The sequence below is a fragment of the Rhinatrema bivittatum genome, chromosome 1 (genome assembly GCF_901001135.1).
Source record: "Rhinatrema bivittatum chromosome 1, aRhiBiv1.1, whole genome shotgun sequence".
NCBI lineage: Eukaryota > Metazoa > Chordata > Amphibia > Gymnophiona > Rhinatrematidae > Rhinatrema > Rhinatrema bivittatum.
In genome coordinates this window covers 348,980,946-349,002,601 of record NC_042615.1, presented here as the reverse complement: position 1 = coordinate 349,002,601, position 21,656 = coordinate 348,980,946, and the positions used below count along the sequence as shown (strand labels likewise).

At 42.1% G+C, this 21,656-nt stretch overlaps 1 protein-coding gene across 1 annotated transcript in view; it reads right to left on the bottom strand.

The window, feature by feature from the left end:
• The window catches only part of HPSE (heparanase), a 75,980-nt gene that overhangs the window by 8,433 nt on the left and 45,891 nt on the right, over positions 1 to 21,656 (bottom strand). The window contains exons 5-10 of the mRNA XM_029599551.1: positions 18,260 to 18,431; positions 16,466 to 16,513; positions 13,325 to 13,418; positions 11,517 to 11,623; positions 10,385 to 10,499; positions 4,563 to 4,690 (exon numbers count right to left, since the gene is read on the bottom strand). Of these exons, the coding sequence (XP_029455411.1) occupies positions 4,563 to 4,690; positions 10,385 to 10,499; positions 11,517 to 11,623; positions 13,325 to 13,418; positions 16,466 to 16,513; positions 18,260 to 18,431 (664 nt within the window). The remainder of the gene's footprint in view (positions 1 to 4,562; positions 4,691 to 10,384; positions 10,500 to 11,516; positions 11,624 to 13,324; positions 13,419 to 16,465; positions 16,514 to 18,259; positions 18,432 to 21,656) is intronic.

The following is a 21,656-nucleotide window of genomic DNA, read 5'->3' as shown; positions in this document are numbered from 1 at the left end:
CGCTGCCGATTCGGCCTTCCCAGGCCTCAGTCGCGGCGCTCCCTCCTCGAGGGAAACGCCAACGTCCCGTCACGTCTGGCCTCGCCCCCTAGGCGCGCGCGCAGTGGTTCAGGAGACGCCCTCAGGATGACGTCAGACGCTGCAGGGTATTTAAACCCTGCAGCTTGGCCTAAACTTCGCCTTGCAACGAGGTTCGCGCAGTTCCCCTGAGTCACTAGTTGCTGCATTTGGACTCTGGTTCGTCTCTGCTGACTTCTGGCTTCTGACCTGGCTCCATTCCCTGACTACGTCTTCAGCTTCCGCCCCGGCTTTGGTTTGTCTTCTGGCTTCTGACCTGGCTTCATCTCCTGACTACGCCTTCAGCTTCCGCCCCTGGCTTTGGTTTGTCTTCTGACCCGGCTTCATCTCCTGACTACGCCTTCAGCTTCCGCCCCAGGTTTTGGTATTGACTTCTGGCTTCCGACCCGGCTTCGTCCCACGACTCTGTCTTCAGCTTTCGCCTCTGGCTTTGGTTTGGATCTCTGACTTCTGGCTTCTGACCCGGCTTCGCTCCTGGACTCCGACTTTGGCTTCTTCCACTGCCTCTGTTATCCGGTACTCGCTGGCCCAGAGGATTCTCCTAAGTCCCAGTGGCTCGGGCTCTCACGGTCTCCTCCTGGGGGAGCTGCGGGCTTCCGAGGGTGAAGACTCTTCCAGCCTCCTGGGCCCAGCTGTCCTCTTCGTCCATCTCTCCGGACACTGCCCGGATCCTTGGTCGCATAGGGCCCCGCCTAAGTCCAAGAGGCCCGGGTTCCTACGGGTTCCTCCTGGGAGGACCTCGGGCTTCCAGTGGTGAAGTCTTCTCCAGAGTCTCTTCAGCGCCGCCTCCCAGCTGTGATGCTTCCTGTGGGCTCCCACAGTATTCCATCTACCGTCTCAGGCGGCCCAAGGGTCCACGACCGTAACAGAAATGGACAATGCAAGTTTAGACCATCAATGGAAACTACATAAGTTCTGAAGAAATGGCATCATTGGAAGTTGTGATACCTTACTGGATCAGCATAAGAATTGTCCAGTGATAATGATGTGCATGGGCATGCCAGACTGCAAAAGTCTCTTCTTCACATGTTCATCTCAAGAAGCAACCCATGCGCTTTCAACCCTCAGTAACTGCCACATTGTTGGATAATTCTTACGCTGGTCCAATGAAGGATAGTCTGACCTGATAATAATTCAGCATGACGAGTCAAGTTGTTTTGTTTTACTGCTCTTTGATCTGTGAAATGCAGACAGTAAATTAGTTATCTGTATATTCTCAGCTTTCCAAAGCCCAGCTGGCCTGGATAGCCAGTGGAGCCCATCTTACCCTGCTGGAGAAGAAAGAGGTGGAGCACTTTGAGCAGCTGGAGCTCAACCTATGTACGTTTAAGCTAGCCAGCACCACAGCACTGTGCAAGTATTTTTTTTTTAATTCACAGGCTAGCAGTGCTGATCTTGTGCATTGAGAGATTAACACAACTGGCCTGCGTAGTTTGAAAAATACCTTTGCTGCAGTCCCACTTCAAAACTCTTCAGCGAGTATCCTGATTGATGCAAGCTGTCCTTGGTGTAGTGGCGCAAGGCAATGGTCAACTTGGGGGAGCGGAAAGCACTGTGGCTTGTGCTCTTTTTGTGTGACTGCCGCACATGTGTCAGCTGGGGGCCCGGAATACCTCCCCAAGCTAGAGGCTCACCCACCACCTTTGTGCAAAGATGTGTGAGGTCTCCCAGTCTGAACATCCATGGAGGAGCTTTTGCAAGCAGAGTGGCCAGTCTGATTTGGTTGCTGCCTCTGCAGCAGACGCAGACCTATGTAAATAGACATGTATAGGTGTGCTCCTGGGCTCTCTCTCTCTCCCCCTTCCTTCTCACCTTCTCTCCTGTTTCTGGTGACAAAGAAATTACACACTGTTTTCATTTGGGGCACCGATCCTAATTTAAAACCAATTCTGTCCTCCCTCTTCACACCCCCCCCCCCCCCCACCATACATTATCAGGATAAGCGTGGGAATCAGTGATCTAAATTAAATATGTTCAGTTGTTTTTTTGAATAGTTTTTGTTTTTGAGTGCAGAGGATTATCACTAACATAAGCAAACAACCTGTATTCTTTTCAGTTTCTGAGGTTAATGTGACTAAGTGCAACTTATGGGGAAAACCATTAGAACTCACCCCAATCCCCCTTGCTACACATACAGACACCCCACCCATTTACTATTACAAAAGCCTGTGGCCTGTTATATTTCTGTTGCACACCACTCTGTGAAGATTCTGGAAAAATGATTTCTAAATACAATTAAATAAATACAAATAGAATAAATAAATCTGCATGGAAAAGATTTTAACAGAAGACACAGCTAAAAATTTTCTTTCTTCCTTATGTTTTTTTTTAATTAGAGTCTTCATGTCAGTTCCCTAAATTGCTTCCTTGCTATTTTCATGTTCTCACATTTTCACAGATAAACAACTTTGTGTAAAAAAACAAAACATTTTTGCCATATTTTTCATTTTAGTACTTTTGGACAAAGGTTCCCTAGGGCTTTTTTGGCACAATATTTTCTGTGGAATTTTTTCCCATCTCATAATTGAAAGAAATTAATTAAACCCTTGGGCAAAAGATTTTATCTATTTTGGGGGAGAGTGAAGGAGACAGAGGGGGCCGCTGGCCGTCTCTCCCTGAGATTGAGAGCAGGAGTAAGGGGCTCTAACCTGTTGACATCTGGTGAGAGTTGCGTGGACTCAGCGCCGAGGGAAAGCCCCTGATTCCATTACCATCTGCAGCTGAGGACACCCCCGCTTGCATAAGGGGCGGGGCTACGGCTTTGAAATCTGCCGGTAATCCGGCGCGTCGCCTAAGCCGTGTGCGCCAAAGGGGCGCGTGGCTTCGTCTGGGAGAGTTTGGGAGTTTGGCCAGGAGTCTGTCTTTGTGAAATCTCTTTTTCATAGATGGGGAAAAAGAGGAAAGCTAAGGCAGCTACATCATCACCTGTGCTTCAACAACGCTCCGGTCCCATGGATCAACACGTCGTGAGACAGAGGTTTGGTCCAAATCAGGATGGTCAGGGAAGCTTATCCTTTGCTTCCCTTAGTCCAGAAGGAGGTCCTGTTTTACCACCGCAGCCAAGTAAGACTCCACCAACTGACTTGGCTACAGAACTGGTAGGACTTAATCCCCTGGAAGTAAGCTTGGTTTCTCAAGCTGAAAATCAGGGGTCTGAGAAATCTTTACTTAAAGTTATAAGTATAGAACCTATTTCAGTTCTTAGTGCTAGCGTTGTCCAGGATGCTAATCCAGACAACGTTACATTATCAGATTTATGGAAAGCTATTTTAAAAATGGATAATAACATTGTACTTATGAAGAAATCTTTGTCTTCAGTTATTGATGTAAATTCTGAAAAGATTAATGAATAGGGGATAAAAATTTCGAAATGTGAGAAAGATATATTTGAGGTGAAGGAAAAAATGCAACTAGTTCAGTCATCACAGAATACTTTTATGTCTGATAGCTTAAATACGCATAAGGAACTAGAATGCATGGAAAACTTGCTAAGAATAAGGAATTTGAGAATGGTAAATTTTCCTGTTACCCGCCTTTTGTCCCCTTTAGAAATGTTTAAAAAATTTAAAGGAAATATTAATGTATAAAGATGAAGAAATTCCTAGTTTGTCAAAAATTTATTACTTAACAAAGAAAAGGGAAAAGAACATACTCGGTGTAGGTCTGGAATCACCCCCAAGTATAGGTATATCAACCTTCTTGGAGGAGTCTTTAGACTTAATCGAGAATAGGGCTACCCTTTTTATTACTTTTGTTTCAGAACAAGACAAGGATAAATTGTTCAGAAAGTTCTTTGTATATAAGGATGTCTCTTTTTGTGGATCAAAAGTTCAAGTATTCCCTGATGTAGCCAGAGCCACCCAGGCAAGAAGGAAAACCTTTTTAGCACTAAAACATTGTGTGGTGGCTCTAGGGGCATCTTTCTTCTTAAAATTTCCCTGTTTGTGTTATATTAATTTTAAAGGGAAAAAATTTGGATTTACTGATCCAATTCATCTAGAGACATTCTTAATGGATAAATCAGTAAGTGAAATTGAAAATTAATGGTAAAAGGCCCTTGTGTAAAGAATATACTCTAGTCTCCAATTATGGTTATTGTCTAAAGAGAGCCTCATTTAATTATTGGGGACTCTAATTAGGTACAATTTTCTTGATAAAATAGTAGATTATCTCCCCCATATTATGTAAATGTGTACTACGGTAATTGTACTGTGATACATATTTGGTTATGTTTTCATGATGTAAATCATTAAAAAATTAATAAAGAATAAATTTAAAAAAAAAAAAGATTTTATCTATTTTTGTCTAATTCTCAAACCTAGTCTGAAATATCTTTAAAAAAATATTTTGTTCCCTAAAATGTGCATAGTACTATAATGTTATACATATGCGAGGCTGAATTTCGGCCTAGTTGGTTTTGTTATTAAATAGGTTGGAATGCTTCTTTAAACTCTCATCTTCTGAAGGAACTTGTAAATACTTACTGGTTGCTGTTTGTACAGTGGAGGTAGGCTCGAAGTTTCCTGTCATCTCTACCATTCACACCTGAAACAGTAGCTGTCAGTACCTTGGAACCAACCAGTTTCTTGTAAATTAGAGACAGCCAGTAGTCCTGTATCAAATATAAAGGCAGTTTGTTATTTAAGCGGAGAAGTTGAGGTTTTTAGTCCAAGAAGAATGGGGAGATAATGCTGATTCTAAAGATCCAGAATGAATCTAGTAGTCAAAGGTCCAGCAAAATGTCAATTTGGTTTGGTCCTGAGGCTTGGCACTACAGAGCAGGAGAGACCTAGATTTGATTTCCTGTCTTTTGGGGCATAGGATGACTATTATTTCTGCAGGTGTGACTTGTCCACTAGCACTCAAGTTGCATTTATTTTATTTCCATTTTTATATCCTGCCTATAATGAGAACATGCTAGGCAGGGAACAAAAAGTGTAACAGGATACAACATAATTTCTCTTAGAAACATAAGAATGCTAACACACAACTAAAACATTACAATTTAAAACATTAGGGATCAATGAAACAAAATAAAACTAGAGCTTCCCTTACAACAAGCCTTTCCCGAGTCTAATATCCATTAACTGACCATTGCTGCACAATGTAAATACTGCTCAATGTAAATAATTTACTTCTGTATTAATTATTGTCTCCTTGCTCCACCAGTTCTAGCAACCCTGTTATAGTGTAACTGTTTTGTTTCTTATGCACTTGTTATATGTACGAAGTTACTGCACCCCCTATTATCTGTAAACCGGCATGATATGATTGTATCATGAATGCCGGTATAAAAAAGCTCCAAATAAATAAATAAATAAATAAAATAAACAACCCCAAGCCATTACGAGGACCCAAAGTCACGGCTAATCTTCTGCAGTTCAAGGGAATCACCTACACATCAAATCAATCTTCCACTATCCAGCACAGGGAAGTGAAACTCCAAGAAGCTGCAGGAGACAGGGAGTGCATGTATAGCCAATGGCAACTGACGTATCAAAAAGTAGGGACTGATTGGTGAGAAGCACTGACAGTGAGGAAGCGAGAGGCAGAGAATCCTTGAAGCAGATAAGCAGAAAGAAGGGAAGAGAAAAATCAAATGAGAAGCGAGAGGCAAAAAGCGGTTTGTCTCTTCCATAGTTTGCTACCACTTCTCTTAATCCATGTGGTTCCCATCACCATATTGCTAACTGAAACTTCCAATGAATATGTTTGCATCCAGATATGTGCAAGTGTGTGTGTTTGTGTGTTGTAAAGAGGTAAGAACAAAAATGAAAGATAAGAAAAAATGTCTTTCATTTAGAGTAAAAATAGTTCTATGTAGAATTTCTCTACAAGTGTTATGTTTCTAGAGGTCAAACAATAAGACTCCACATTTTAAAGGATAAGAAAACTGTTTGAAAGTCTGTTACTGCCATTCTCCTGTTTTACAATTTATTACTACATACATCTAACAGTTTTAAATACTCTGGGGAGCATGACAATACAATTCGGCTATCATTTATAATTTATGTATACAAGCAGAGAACAAAACAAGCAAAAATTAAAAAAACAAAAGAAAATGAAAAATATCAGTTTTTAATTTAATGTAAGCATGCTTGGGGCTGCTCCAAAGGTAAGAACAGGTGTAGAGTAAAAGAAATAGGGACCTGACATTGGAAACATATATGCTGATCTGCCTAGAATGTAGAAGGCCAAAAATAGGAGATGATAAAGCTAACCTGTGCACAGTGATGGCATAGTATGTCATGCTCCAAGACTACAGTGCAAATCAGTCAACATGCAGTGGATGACCTTTGGCTAAATCCTTCAGGTTAATGGGGGACTAACTGAGCCATTTTTGGTGGAAAGGGGTACTAGGCAGGGCTGCCCGCTCTCGCCCTTGCTTTTTTTCACTTACCCTAGAGCCCTTTTTATTGGCTATTCAAGCGCATTCCGGAGTTCGGGGCATACAATTTCGAGATGGGAGACAAAAGGAGCTGTTTAAATACGCGGCTTTTGCTGATGATGTATTGTTATTTATTACTTCCCCTCATCACTCGCTGCAGAACTTACTTGGATTATACTATCAGTATTCAGCACTTTCAGGCATGTGTATCAATTGGAATAAATCAGAAGTGCTGGCTTTCCCAGATTCACTTAGAGAGTGTTGGGGGACATCGTTTCTCCTTCAGTGGGCTCGGGGTTCCCTCAAATATTTGGGAATCCACATCGCAACCAATTTACAAAATATTTATCCTCTCAACATCCTGCCTCTCTTAAAATCTACGCAGGAGAAGCTTTCTGCATGGCGCAATCTGCCTCTCTCAGTGAGCGGTAGAATAGCACTATTTAAGATGGTGATATTGCCTAAGTGGTTGTATATCTTACAGAACTACCCTCTGGTGCTGCTCTCCAGGGATCTTAACAAGGTAGATCAGTTATTATGCTATTTGAAAATTTGGCATCCAGAACTTCATCGAGACTTCGACAAACTTTTCTTCAGACGTGGGAAGCCTATCTACAAAATTTACCCCACAGAGCTCGGAGTCTGGTCCTCAATAGTTGACTTTGCATGATATGGATATCGCCTGGACTTATATGTCTTATGGCTATAGATCTCTGGGCTGGGGGGGAGGGGAGATGGAGGGGGACTGGAGGGGGCCTGCCTCTCCTCAGTTGGAGTTCCTTGGAACCCTGGAATATGGGGGGCAGACAAAAGGGTTCTCAGCTGACTGAGGAGGGGGCAGAGACATACCACTGCATTGGGATAAAAGTCTGATGTGGTCGAATATCCCCATGTGCAAGAGCATTGTATAGCGTTTTCTTGATTTCGCTGATTTGTCTGTTATCATGGGTTTCATCTGTTGTCTATTGTTTATTTTTGGACCACTCAATAAATATATTGAACATAAAAGTCTTGAAATTATATATGTCCAGACAGGAAACAAATGGCCGCCAGCAGGAAGTATGGACCAAAGAGCTGGGAGGATCAACCAGACAGTCCCTAAAGCTCACAGAGGCCCCTGCTGGTGGGAGGCAAGAATAGTCTTTTGGGACCTCACACCTGTGTGGCTGATAACTAGGAAATATCTTTAGTTTATTGAGTGATAGTAGCAGCAAAGAAAGGTGATGATCAGAGCTAGAGCAATGTAGGTGGTCAAGTTTGTAAGCCTGAAAACAGAGAGATCCTTATCTAGACCAGTGTAGGCAGAGGCAAATGCGCTGACTGCCTGAGCCAAATGGTCCTTATGTACCATTACCTGCTGTTACATTGCCCTATTTTTTAAATGTAAAAACACATACAAACTAAACAGATACTAACATACGTTAATGTTAGCAGCATTTAATGTATTTCAGTTGTGTTTACACTGGAAAGAGTAATGAGCACAATTTCCTTATATGAGAATTATTCACCAACAGCAAGTTCAGATGTTGCTTCCATCTTAGCTGTCCCATATAATTGTGCGACTGACTGTTTGAGATGGGGGTATGTATGTAGGCAGGTAATTAAGAGATTGGGGAGACATAAGAGCACACATAATTTGTCGAGAATCTAGTCATGGCAGAAAGCAAATGCAATCTATTCATTCTTCACCGTCTCACTAAAGGATCTTTTTTACTTGATCATTCTACCCTCACCCTAAGGAACTCTCTTGCTGTCTCCTTGCATTTGCCTTTCTGTTCCTAGAGTCACATCATGCTATTGGAGCAAGTTTGTTCCATAACCCCTGCTCAGAGCCGGACTGATGTTAGGGCTTTGGATGTAAATTAAGTGTAGCATGATGGAGCCTGGGGGTGAGGTGGTGGGAAATGATTTGCTTGAACTGAGGCAGAAACGATAAAAAAAAGCAGCTGTTCCTTATCTGGGCTTGTTTCTTAAAAGACTGCTGTCGAAGGCATGGGAGAAACCTCACCTTTCATCACAAAACTCTGTGCCATGGTCTTAAGCTCTGTGCTGTTTCATGCAGCATCTGCTGTCATGGTGTTACTCGTTTTACCAGCAAGCCTCACAGTAACACTTAGGGTGACATTTTCAAGTTACTCCTGATCATCTGTAGTGATGATTATTGCTGATGCAGTCTGTGAGTACAATCTATGACTGAACAGCTTAAAGAAACCTCTGGCAGGTCTTTAAGCCTATGCCCCAATTAAAGATTAGATGACTCCTATTTATACTAAACAAGGCCATAAAAAATCTCTTGAATGCCACAGCACTTCAACTCAGACAATTAGCTGCAAGTTCCAGTATGCTCTGATAAGGAAGGTGGCAGCAGAAGTTAAAACTAAAAACAGTTAAAGGGAAAAAAAAAACCCCATAAAGGGGCTTTGTTTTTTTTACATATTGTTGAACAGCTTCAGCATGCAGACTTCTGGAGTAAGAAAGATATGGTCAGACAAGAGGCAATCGGTAGTGGAGGTAGCCGCACAGAACCAGTGAGAGAGTGGGTCATTGAGATTTATGATAGGAGCCTCAACGTACAGCAGCAGATTACAAGGGTCTCTAAAGGTTCAATTGAGCAGGGACTGTCTTTTTTGCGTGTGTGTCATGGAGCGAAATAGAAATGTTTAGGAGGAGGGAGATGCAGCCTCTGAATGAAATGACTTGTACCAAGACAATGCAGCAATACAAGCAGAAGACTGTAGTTGTAGCTAGGAATGCTTTGCGATTAATGTTTAGGCACAAGATCTGCAGAAGGCGCAGGGGGAAGACAGGCTGGCATAGATCTTGGAAACGTAGAAACAGGACAAGGGGCCCAGAAATGCAGAAACGGACAAACAGCATGATAGCTTGTAGACTATTTAAAGATCAGGAACTGGTGTATCTGCAAGAAACTCATGTTCTAAGAGTGGTAAGAGGCTAACGGAGAAGGAGCAGCTCCAAGAAACAGCTGACCATACTATATAAACCAATTCAAGGACATGTCACCTGTCCCAAAAACTTGCCTGAAGTAACTCCCATCTAAGCACATTCAATCTTATTAGGAAAAAACAGCAAAACAATCAGGTGACAGAAGGTGCATTAATAAAATGAGTCAATTAGCAACACAAGAAGAGCTACATAAACTTTTCATATATAATAATGATCGATTCGCACAGAGTCAGTCTGGATCGCTCGGTCCTGCTGTTAGCTACCTCAGAGATCAGAACCAGAAGAAGGGGCCTGGAATTTGGGAAGAGTTAAGGCAATCTGACAGGCTGTCCTTTCCTTTGCACTATGAAAACTGTTTGCAAGTCAGGAGGTCTCCTCAAGAGGGGCTTTGGTTCCATAATTGTTAACAGAGCTTATCAGTGTGTATTTAGGAAAGCACAAAGTAAGATGAAAAGAGAGGACTTAATTTTTTGCACAAGTGCATGGGAAACCTTGTGCCACAGGAACAAGATCCTGTAGGGATAAAAGAGACATATAGGTAGTGTTACAGTATAACTCCAGGTCCCGTCGGGAGAGGCTGAGCCAGGCCTGCCTTTTCTCTCCTTGCATGCATGGACCTAGCTGCTTAAGAAACAAACTACAAAGCCATGCATGCAATGGGTGGGATAGCAGCGTGGCTAAGCTTGCATAGAAATTCTACCCGTCAGGAGTTTCCTACTGAAATCAAAAATGGTCACCAAGCACCCAAACGGCTTCACATTCAGCCTGTGCAGTACAGAACAGATACTGAAGTACACGTCATCTTAGCCAAAAGACCGAGAAGTGATAACATGGAACTATGATCACAGCTGATGTTTAAAAAAAAACAAAAAAAACACCAGCTGGAAAATCAGCAGGCTGAGAGCCCTCCTTGACCCCATAACGGCTCTGATGTTTAAAGTCATTTAGACTCACAGGCAGGGGCTCCAGATCTGCATCCACTAGATTATAAGCTCCGGTTCCAAAGAAGGCCTGTCTCATCACTATGTCAATCCCCAGTGTGGCCGACAGTCCCAGCTTGTCCAACCACCTGTTATAAAAAAAAAGAAAAAAGGGACACACAACCTGCAGAATCATGAAAAGAAACATATGCAAAGATACCACAATCCCCTCCTCAAACATGTAACAAACACTCATTTGGAATGCCCAATCTCAGTGCAGTGTGCAGTGATGCCTACAAACCCCATGTTCAGGAGCACTGCCCGGGGGGCTCTCACTGCACCACCAGAACGAGCTGTTGGGTCCCTTGCAATCCAGGAGTGACGCTTAAGTCTCAGCTTGGGCGCCGACAGGAAGGCTTCAAGCAGGGAAGTAACTTGCTAGTGCAAGTGCTATACGTCGAGAGGAAAGAAGGCAGGCGAGTGTGAGAGAGAGAAAATTCCCTTTCAATTATTGTAAGTCCTCCCTCTGCAAACTAAATGGTAGAGCCCTTAGTCATTTATGCTAGCCACCATTAATTTAAGTTTGACATCTAAGGGCCTTATTAAAAACAAACCCAAAAAACCCCCCTTTTCCCATTCTATGCCTAGGACTGCCTTTATTGAACAGGGCCCTAAGTCACGGTGAGTGACGGTTTAGTCCCAGAGAGTTGGCGTCCACAGAGCTCAATTATATGAAGGTCTCCCTTATTTATATGTCTATATTTACTGGTATTCTATTGGGTGATTTTTTTTTTTCTAATATTCACTGTGAGATTCTTCCATTGTTTTGAAGTCCTCATAATCCTGGCAAACAGGCAAAAGTCAGTGGTACATAAGGTCCCATGCTACAGAAGTGGTGTTTTACCGATTTATTATTATCTACTCCCCTCTCACTCCAAACCTCTTATCAAGGATCAGTGCATGGAGAGCACAATTACTGAGCAGCCTTACATGGGGACTGTCACAGAGCCTTTGAGGAAGAAGAAACACAACTCTGTCATTCTCTCAAGGAATCTCATTAAAACAAATCACACACCCCCCCCCCCCCCCCCCCATTCCTTTTCTAGTCACCATGACCGCATTTAATGTGAAGTGCTGTAAACTGGCACCGATGAGGAATTACTTACATAAAGCCATCAACATAGGTGTTGGACAGTCCGGGTGACCCTCCCCCGTAGGCCGAGCTCGTTTCTCCCAGCCACACTTTGCGATCGGGCACCGTTTGATTCACAATCTAAACATGAAACACAGCAGGACTGCAGTCAGCACGACACAGGAACTGGCCCGCGTGACAGCACTCAGGCAGCCGACAGACAGCCTCACGGCAAGTATCTACTGTATGTACCGGCTGCGTGAGAGGTCTGGATCTGCCATGCAGGCTTTAATTATTCAGAGAACTGCAGAACTGGTATTTTAAGGAGCACTTTATATTCAGACAACCAACAAGGACTGAATTGCACAGGCAGGGTAAACAAATAAGCGTAGGAGTAGCTTGCTTAATACGGCGCTTACGACCCCAACCCAATTAGCTAGACACTTCACTTAGATGCAGCTCCAGCACTGCTGTCTGCATCGATGGTGGGGGGTGGAAGGGAATTGGAACCAAAAAGTTACCAATAAGGGCCCTGACTTCAGCGGTCAGAGTAACAGATAAGTATGAAAACAATTAGGTGTGGAAGCTTGCTGGGCAGACTGGATGGGCCGTTTGGTCTTCTTCTGCCCTCACTTCTATGTTTCTATGTTACTTCAACCTAGCTGATTCAAAAAATGCCAGCTAGGCTGTAATGCTCCCTCAGTTATACAGTGCTACACACACAGACACACTTAGCAGGAAAATATACTACATTTGTCAAGAAGTGTTATTTTCAACATAATTCCGGGCCCTCTCTCAGCTATGGGCACTCAGTTACCCGCTACGAGCCCCCCCCCCCCCCCCCCTCCAGTGGGCTGATCAGGGAGCAGCAGTGGGGATGCGGAAGGGCTCTCTGCCCCACTCAGCAAAGGCCCAGAGAGTCATTGAGGGTGAATAAAAGATTTCATAGCATTTGGAAAGCCACAAAAATAAGGAGAAAAATAGCTTTTTATTACAAAGTTATTTTCTCTTTCTCAGGAGAATATTTATGCTATGCCCAGAGGGATATTTTTTTTTTTCCACCTTGGGCAATTTTCGCAGTTGATAGGCCTGCAGTGCTTTTGGCAATGTTTTTAATAGCAGGGCACACTGTTGGATTGCAGGCTGCAGCGAATTCTCTTAATATTGTCCTCATCCCATTACGAGGACATGGATAGCGCCGCAGAAACTAAAACTATTGATATTCTCCTCTTTAGTGTGTTTCAAAAAAAATGTGAAAAGCTCCATTAGTTTTGATGTGCCCCTCTGTCTATTAGAGGAACTGTCCAGACTGTAGAGCTGATTGCAATGAAACAGATTTCAATAAGCCTCCTAGATTTTCTGGACATTCAGGCCGATACAAAAAGAAACACGGGAGAGCGGGAGCGACCTCCCGGCGTGCACACAGGCCAGTGTCCTGTGCATGCGATACAGTAATAAAATTATTCAAATTAAGGGTCCGCGGTAAAAGGAGGCGCTAGGGACACTAGCATGTCCCTAGCGCCTCCTTTTTGACAGGAGCGGTGGCTGTCCAGCGAGTTTGACAGCCGACGCTGGGGATTTTGTGTGAGTAGTAGTTGTCCAGACAACAATTTTAACCCACTCAATGGGGGAATATTTTGCACTCCACAGATTTGTCCAGCTAACATCCCAGGACAATCTTTTGAATCTAGACCTCTGTCTGCCTACAACAATCAGAAACCTTAAAAAAGGCCCTAGCGACGGAGAATGTCTAAGGTGCAAGGAAACTAGGAAAATAAGAACAAAGAAGTAAAATAGATTGTAGTCATTAAAACCACTGGGATCAGGTAGATGGGACAACACCTGAAAAACATTTTGGATCTTTAATTTCAGAGCATCCAACACATCGGGACTCAGGAAGTCCTTCTCCGAAGCCGTTCGTCCATTCACATAATAACTGCAAAACAAAAAAGAAGAAAATTGTAAATCCACTCCACCAGATGGATAATTGTCTGCTGTCTAATTTTACAGACAGTATCCAGAATATTAATCTCAAACTTTACCAAAAGCCCAATATGGTTGTTAGCCCCTTAAGTTTAAAGTTGTAGTTTGGCAGGCGGTATTTTTCCTCCCTTGTTTGCACATACATAGTGGTTTGAGTTAACGTCATTACCACAGTGTGAAAAGTGATATTTAAAACAGCAATGCATATAAGCTCAATGGGCTTGATTCACCTAAAATCAACATAGAAGAAACATTGGCAGCCAAAAGTTTATCGCCAAGCTAGGAAAATACAAATAACTGGACCTTAAAGTAAAAAAATAAATAAATAAATCTCAGGGGTCTTGCATATCTCAGAAAAATTGTATGAACATTTTAGAGCAGCCCCCACTCGGAATCATGTAGCGCATTAATCAGCTTCTTTACAATATGCAGGATCCTCAGCCTCGCTCTCCCTTTCCTGATATGCAAAGTCACCCTCCTGAAGTCAGTAATGTCAGCAACTGGGCGAGGGGAGTAAAATGAGCAGACATCCGCCATGAGGTTTGACTGAATGAAGAGTGTGAACCGAAAAACCCTCGCCTGCACTTCAGTCACTAAAAGCCCCATTTACGAATGCTCCTCCATAGTACAGTGCGGGAGTAAGGGAAAGTGCCACGTGAACAGTGAAGTCAGACAAAGGAACGCACAAGGCTCTCATGCACACTGCTGGGTTTTCCATACCCTCATTCCCACTGCTGCTGGACTTCATATCCAGGAGGTGCATTATCTCACAAACACAACTTGTATTCCACAAACCTAAGGCTGCTCTCTGCACTTTTTAGGCATTCCTTACAGCGAGAACCGTAGAAATTACTTTTCGTCAATTTGCATAATTTTTCAATTGCACATGTGCAGGAACTTACGCAGGAAACTTTCTTGGCAGCAGAGCGTTACAATGGGTAATAGGAAAGTTACCCAGATAAGATTTAAAAACACAGATGGACAAAAGATGAGGTAGGTGAAGCCAGGAGAGGGCACAGTGGGGCTGGAAGGGTTTCCCAGGCTCTACCAGCCAAAGAAAAGGGGGGGGGGCAGCCAGTGGCCTGATCAGCAGGACAGGTGGGGTACCCCAGATCCCACCTGCCAGAGAACTGCTGCCCCCTTCTCTTCTCTCCCACCCTTTCTTCTCCCATCTCCTTCCGATGTTGCAGTGGATGCTGAAGACAGTCGCCGCCTGGCAGTAGAGGCTGTGCCTTCAGCACACTTCAGGTGTGGAAGAGGAAAAAGGATCTACATGAAGGTGGGGTTGGGAGTGTGCACTCGCCAGAAAAGAAATGCATCATCATGTATTCCTGCCAGCCCCTGCCCCAAAGTATTTATTTATTTATTTATTTTTATATACCGGTGTTCGATTTTACACATCACATCGGTTTACATTCCAACAAAAAATGCAGGAAATCAAGCGTTTCCTTTGTCAGTACATTGAACAATAATAAACATGGAAATTGTTAACAAGGGAGATAAAAACATGGGAAAGGTTAACATTAAGGGTTGCACGAAGGAGTGCACAAAGGGGAGTGCCCCTTTGTCGCGCCCCCTTCGACGTGCGGCACCTGCTGGCTTGGTGCCTTTCAACAGTCCAGCTCCATTGGTGATGACGTTGGGGGAGGGGGGCGGGTCTCTCAAACATGGCTTTCCCCACAGCATTCTCCTCTCAGCTTCAAAGGTAGTTTTTTACAATTTGTTTTGTCTTTTTTTTACCTTGGATGTTACAAGGTGTTCAGCACTGGTGGGCAGCCCTCCCCTTCATTAGCGTCAGGGCAGGAGAAGTACATGGAAGTTAAAAAACACTTTTGGAATTTGTGTATGCCATGCAGTACACCTTTCAAATCTTGGTGATCAAGATCCAAGTATAGAATCTGAGCCATGGTGGGCCCTTTTAGGCCGAGACTGAGAAGCTATACAAGGTAGGAGGTTGATGCACTGCCACCTGAACCCTTTGGGGACCCAATAATGTTATGACTATTGTCACAGTAGGAGGATTACAGCTCCTATGATGAATACAGAATAAACTGCCAGTGATATGCTGACAATATTCTATCAGGAGGTTGTCGCTTGAACATGATCATATTTCATAATGAAGCAAAGAGTTCTCCATATGTTAAATATGCTCACACCAGTGCAAAGATCGGTGTAACATTATACAGTAATCGGCACTTGAGTGTTCTCCATGAACAGGAAGCCCATGCATACAGTGCAGGGGCGTTTGCAGGTATGTGCTCTCTCTCTTTCTACAGAACACCTCTGCACAGCTCTGTTCATCTCTGCGTTGTGTATTCCATAATAAAAGCAACCGATTTACTGTATAACCCAGAAGCCCTAACGAACCTCGCCCAATATAGTAACACAAGCACTCTCCATCCTTTTGCTCCCTTAGAATATTATGGCTTTATTCACAATGCACCAAATTGGCCACTTAGCATTTTTTCTCTTTTTTTTTTTTAAGACCAGATTATTGTCGATGAGTCTTTTAAGTCTTACTGTAGGGAGCCACTCTTCTTGAAATATTTTTTGAACGTGGTGCTTGGGATTGATCCCAAGAGCACTTCGATAGTGGGAACTTGGGCTTCCGATGTCACTCTAGGAATGTGGGGGAGCTATGCTGACACCCCCCATGGATTTCATGCACACAGTAATAGCAAAGCCAAGTTCCCATGAGTGCAACACTGTCAAAAAGAACTTAATAGATCACAGTCTTTTACAGCTGGTGATAAAAAGGTTTATTTATAGTAATATAATTCCCAGAAATCTGTGACAGCCTTCCTTCTGACTATTATGCACAAATTCTAGAAATCCATAAAACATATTCTAAAGTAGTCATTTGAAAAATGATTACTGTTTAGATTATTATAATAGGGAGGCAGAAAGAGCCCGACATAGTTTTTCCCATCAAAATGGGAAAAAAAAACTTTCTGCATAAGGTCAATACATTGTTAATATCTAAAGAACCTGAATACTTACTGGTGCCAAGTAACGGAATTGATGACTTTTCCTCCAGCTTTAAGGAAACTACAAGGAAGAGAGATATATCTGTTGGGTGATGTTTTGCACTGTAAACTGCATAGATCGATTTTTATTGCATATTGTGATAAATAATGTAATAAGTAACTAAAATACAACTAAAACACAGTGTCGCAGATTCAGCGCATCGCCTTACGTTCCAGAATCACAGAATATTCAGCAAAGAAGCACAAAATGATTTATTTCGGAGTGTGTGATAAGCTAATGTGGACGCTTTGCTGGATGCTTTTTGCAAAATACCCATAGCAATTAATTTGTATTGGAAATGCGATCTATAAATTAAGAAATTAAATTAAAATGTGAGCTGAGCTTTCTGACTTAGATTATGAAAGTTGAAACAGCAGGGCTTTGAGCTGGTGAATACATTTTCTGACCCTTCCTATATGATCATCTTTAGGTTTTCTTAGGCTTTCCTAAATTATATTGCAATAGCAATATTGAATATACAGTAATTCTACAGAAAATTCAGCAGTGGAATATAGGGAGGAAAACTACAATAAAACCATGCATTTGATTGATACAGGATTCTCAGTTTTTCTTTAAGCCTGTTTTGATTTGTCCTCAGTTCTGTATAAGTGGTTAAATCAGATTTTTAGGTAAAATGCAGCTAAAACTGAGCTGTGGGTTCTGGCAGGATGACAGAGTTACACTACTGTGCCAGGTTGATTCAATAAACCCAAAAATTGAGTTTCAAACTGAAATTTATCTAACCCTTAAGAACATTTTAAAATGATTCGTCCCCTTGCCTTTTAACTCTGGGATAGAACATTGACTTAACTGTCCAGTAATTTAGATGAAGAGTAGCCCATTCATATTTTCAGCACAGTCCTTCTTCTCCACTGATTCATTTCCAAGGAAACATGGACCATACCCTGACAGCCTCAGAATCCAAACATGTACTCTTACATACTGCACAAAACTACAGGATGAACAACAACTCCATTCCTCTAGAGCCAAAATGAAGTCTAGTTAAGTGGAAAACCAATATAAGCACATTATTCTCCTTCATGCATAACATATACACAAATCTCAGGAATATTCAGTGTAGATATCTTGAAAACCAAGCATGGGGGTCAATTTTCAAAGGTCTAGGCTCCTAACTTTGGGAGTTAGCCTCCTAAATTGTCCCTTTAGATCATTTGCTAGGGATGAGTACTTAATTATGGTTCCTGGTTTCACTAGGTTCCTAAATTTATAACCCTAAAATGTGGGTGGCTACAGGGACACAACTAGGGCAGGAAAACAAAGTTAGGATCTTAGCACTGATTTTCAGAACTAGGTACCTAAAGTAGGAGCCTAAATTTAGAGACAACATCCCTAAATTTAGGGTCTAAATTTTTAGGTTTCAGCTCAAAAATTAGGCTCCTAATTTCAGCTGAAAATAGGTGCTAAAATTAGGTACCTAATTTAGGAGCACAGCCTTTTTTTAATATCAGCTTCATGCTGTCTAGGGTTCTAGAGAATTTATTTTTTGTTGTTTTATCTGGTTTTGTTTTATGTTTTAATGTAATATTTTGCTTTATTTTATGCACATTTATTATTGTAAACTGCCCTGATCACGTATGGAAAGATGGTATATAAATATTTGTAAATAAATACATTTTAACATTCTTATATTCCACTGCTTCTATTACACTGTTCAGTGTGGAACCGGCCATCCATGTTCTACTGTAGTGAGACAGAATATCAAGAACGATTCTAGAGCTAATTTGAAAATGGAAGATTTTTTTTTACCTCTTTAAAAGCTTCTGAGTTTCCTTTCGAGGCTGCCCAACGTCAGGACCATAGAGGCCAGATGATCTAAAACAGCTGTAATTTCTCAGAAGGTTATGAAGTTGAATGAAGTCTTGGCCAAGCTGGCTACCATCAATGTAGATTCCTGATTTCTTTCTAAAACTGTTAGGCTCTAAATAAATAAATATAAATAGAAAGCATTATAAAACACCTGTAGTTAACTTGTATTGATTTAAAACGTGAAACATGGAAACAGAGTGTAAGCTGCAAATCATAATTAACTGTTCATTTGTGAAATAGTAAATAGTCACCAGAATCCTGACCTATGAATACTTTTATTAAACTTCCTTGGGAGAGGGGAGGGGAAAGAAGCTAAACATGAGAAATACTGGCATTAAATTAGTCATTGTTATTGTGAAATAAATATAATATTCAAAACATTTCCTAGAGAAAAGGGACTGGAAGGATGCGGAAACAGACAATAACAACCTGAGGCCGCCGCTGCTGCTGACGCTACCGCTACCGCTTCTGCTGCCGCTGCAAGAGGAAGGCCTGCGCGATCGGCGCCCAGACCCGTCGGGGTAAGGCCTTTTTGTTCCCTTCCCCCCGGCGAGCCTGATCTGCGATCGCACAGACAGCATCACAGCACAACAGCTAAGTCCCTCCCTCCAGACTTACCATCCAATCGGGGAGACGAGAGGGATTTTAAATTTCACATCTCTCCGGCGTCGCGCGCCAAAGGCGCGCGACAAAGGGGCTTGCCCCTTTGTGCGCCCCTTCGTGCAGCCCCTGAGATCATACTCTTTTTCATTATCTGCTTAATTCTCCTTTCATACCTTGATTAGAATTCAGCATATCATCTTTAAATCTATAAATTACATTGGCAACAAGATTCAAGTCAGCTGATTCGTGTAAGGGAGACGAGAATAGATCCCAAGCTTTATTCATCAACAGGAAAACAAATTGAAATTGTAATCCAAAATCTCCACAAACCCTGGAACCTCAACAGATAGTGTTCCCTGATCCTAAAGCCAGCTTCGGGTCAATAATAAGCCAGTTTACTGGCCCTTGAATCTTCATCTTCTTTGGAGCACTCGAGTAAGCCTCTAATATTCTCTCTATACCACACAAACAGATCAACATGCTTCTTGGTTTCCCTATCCCTATACATCACCATGTTTGCCATGGCGAATACTCCATACCAATCATCAAGAATCAACGTAAACATCAAACTAAGCCTCTCCCACAACACTACAACCGTCATCAAAGGCTAATTCCAATAATGATTTCACCAATCACACAATTCCTCGGCCTTTCTCTGTTATCTCTTACTCTATTCAATGCTCAATCACTTTCAAAAAAAAACTCATATCTTAAACGACTACCTTACTGAAGTAAACCCAGATATCTGTGCAATCACAGAAACGTGGTTTAAACCTTCAGATTTAGCTCTGTTAAATCAACTACCAACTCAGCTTTATGATTTTTTCTCCATACCTAGAACCAAAAGAAAGGGAGGAGGTCTGCTTCTCGCAGCCAAGAAAGGTCTAAGAATATCTTTACAACATTCATATACCACATCAAAATTAGAGCTCTCTTTCTTTAAATCTGATCATTTACAAATTGGCCTAATCTACGCTCCACCAGGATCTTTAGATTCTGACCCTTCACCAGTCATTGAACTCTCTGCCAAATACTTCAACCCAGACAAACCTGCCATCTTACTGGGTGATTTCAACTTACATGTCGATGCTTCACCACAATCCCCAAATTGTGTTACCCTACTCTCGGCTCTCAACTACATGGGCTTCACACAAATTATAAAAGCCCCTACCCACAAAGCAGGTCACACTTTAGACCTTATTTTCATTAATCAGTGCATCTCAAACACAAATACAATCACATGTTCACCTGTCCCTTGGTCGGACCATCAAATCATCAACACGACCTTCAAGCTTTCACAACATCCTCCACTTTCGTTCCCAAAAAACACTATTCAATTCAGGAAACCTTGTTCTACAGACCTTCTCATAAATCAGTTCACTAATGAATTATCACATCTCGATCTCTCCAACGCATCTACAGCCACCACCTCATGGTGCAACATCACCAAAAAGATCGCAGACATTACCTGCCCTTCCATCACAAAAGTAGTACAACCTTCGCCAGACAACAGGAAACCCTGGTTCACCCCAGAACTGAAGCTGCTTAAACAAGAGCTAAGAAATAAAGAACACACTTGGAGGAGAAACCCATCCCCCACAACATTAGCTATTTATAAAACCTCCCTCAATGCTTATAGGATCACCATACTGAGAACAAAGAGAGATTTTTTCTCAAAAAAAATACATCATTTCATATTTGATTCAAAAGCACTTTTCTCCTACGTTTCAGCTCTCACTAAACCATCACCTCCTACCATTCCTGATTATCAAGCACTCAACAAAGCATCAGAACTAGCAGAATACTTTAAGGATAAAATTGACAAACTGACTATCTCTTTCTCATCATCTTTTTCATATCCCCCTTTCCCTCACATTACCTCACCTCAACTAAATACAACGCTGGAAACTTTCGAGACCACTTCAGCACTTGAGATAGAAAACATACTTAAAAAAATGAAACCGTCATCTCATCCCTTAGACACAATTCCTACTAACCTTCTCATCGCAATAAGAAACTCCATATCAAAACCAATTGCAGACATCATTAACTGCTCTCTCTCCCAGGGTCTAGTTCCTGACCAACTTAAATTAGCCATTCTCAAACCTCTACTTAAAAAACCTAACCTTCCAACCACAGATCCAGCTAACTTCCGCCCAATAGCTAATCTGCCATTGATCGCCAAAATTATGGAAAAGATAGTCAATAAACAACTATCTGAATATTTGGAAGAAAACAACATTCTTGTATCTTCCCAGTATGGCTTTCGGAAATCGTTAAGCACTGAATCTCTCCTTATCTCTCTTACCGATTCTATTCTATCTAATATGGACAAAAAACAACCACATCTTTTGATACTACTAGATCTCTCTGCAGCCTTTGACACTGTCAACCATTCATCTCTATTAAAATGTCTGGCAGATATAGGCATTAAAGGAACAGTCTTCAGCTGGTTCAAATCCTTCCTAGCAAATAGACAATTCAAAGTAAAGATTAACAACAAAGAATCACAACCGATCCCTTCCAACCGGGGGGTCCCTCAGGGTTCCTCCCTTTCCCCTACCCTCTTCAACATTTACCTCTTACCTCTATGTCATCTACTTACTAAACTAAACCTAACTCACTATCTCTACGCGGATGACATCCAGATACTCATCCCAATCTCAGAATCCTTACAAAAAACCTTGGCTCACTGGAACAATTGTTTGCAACAGATCAATCATCTTCTCTCCAG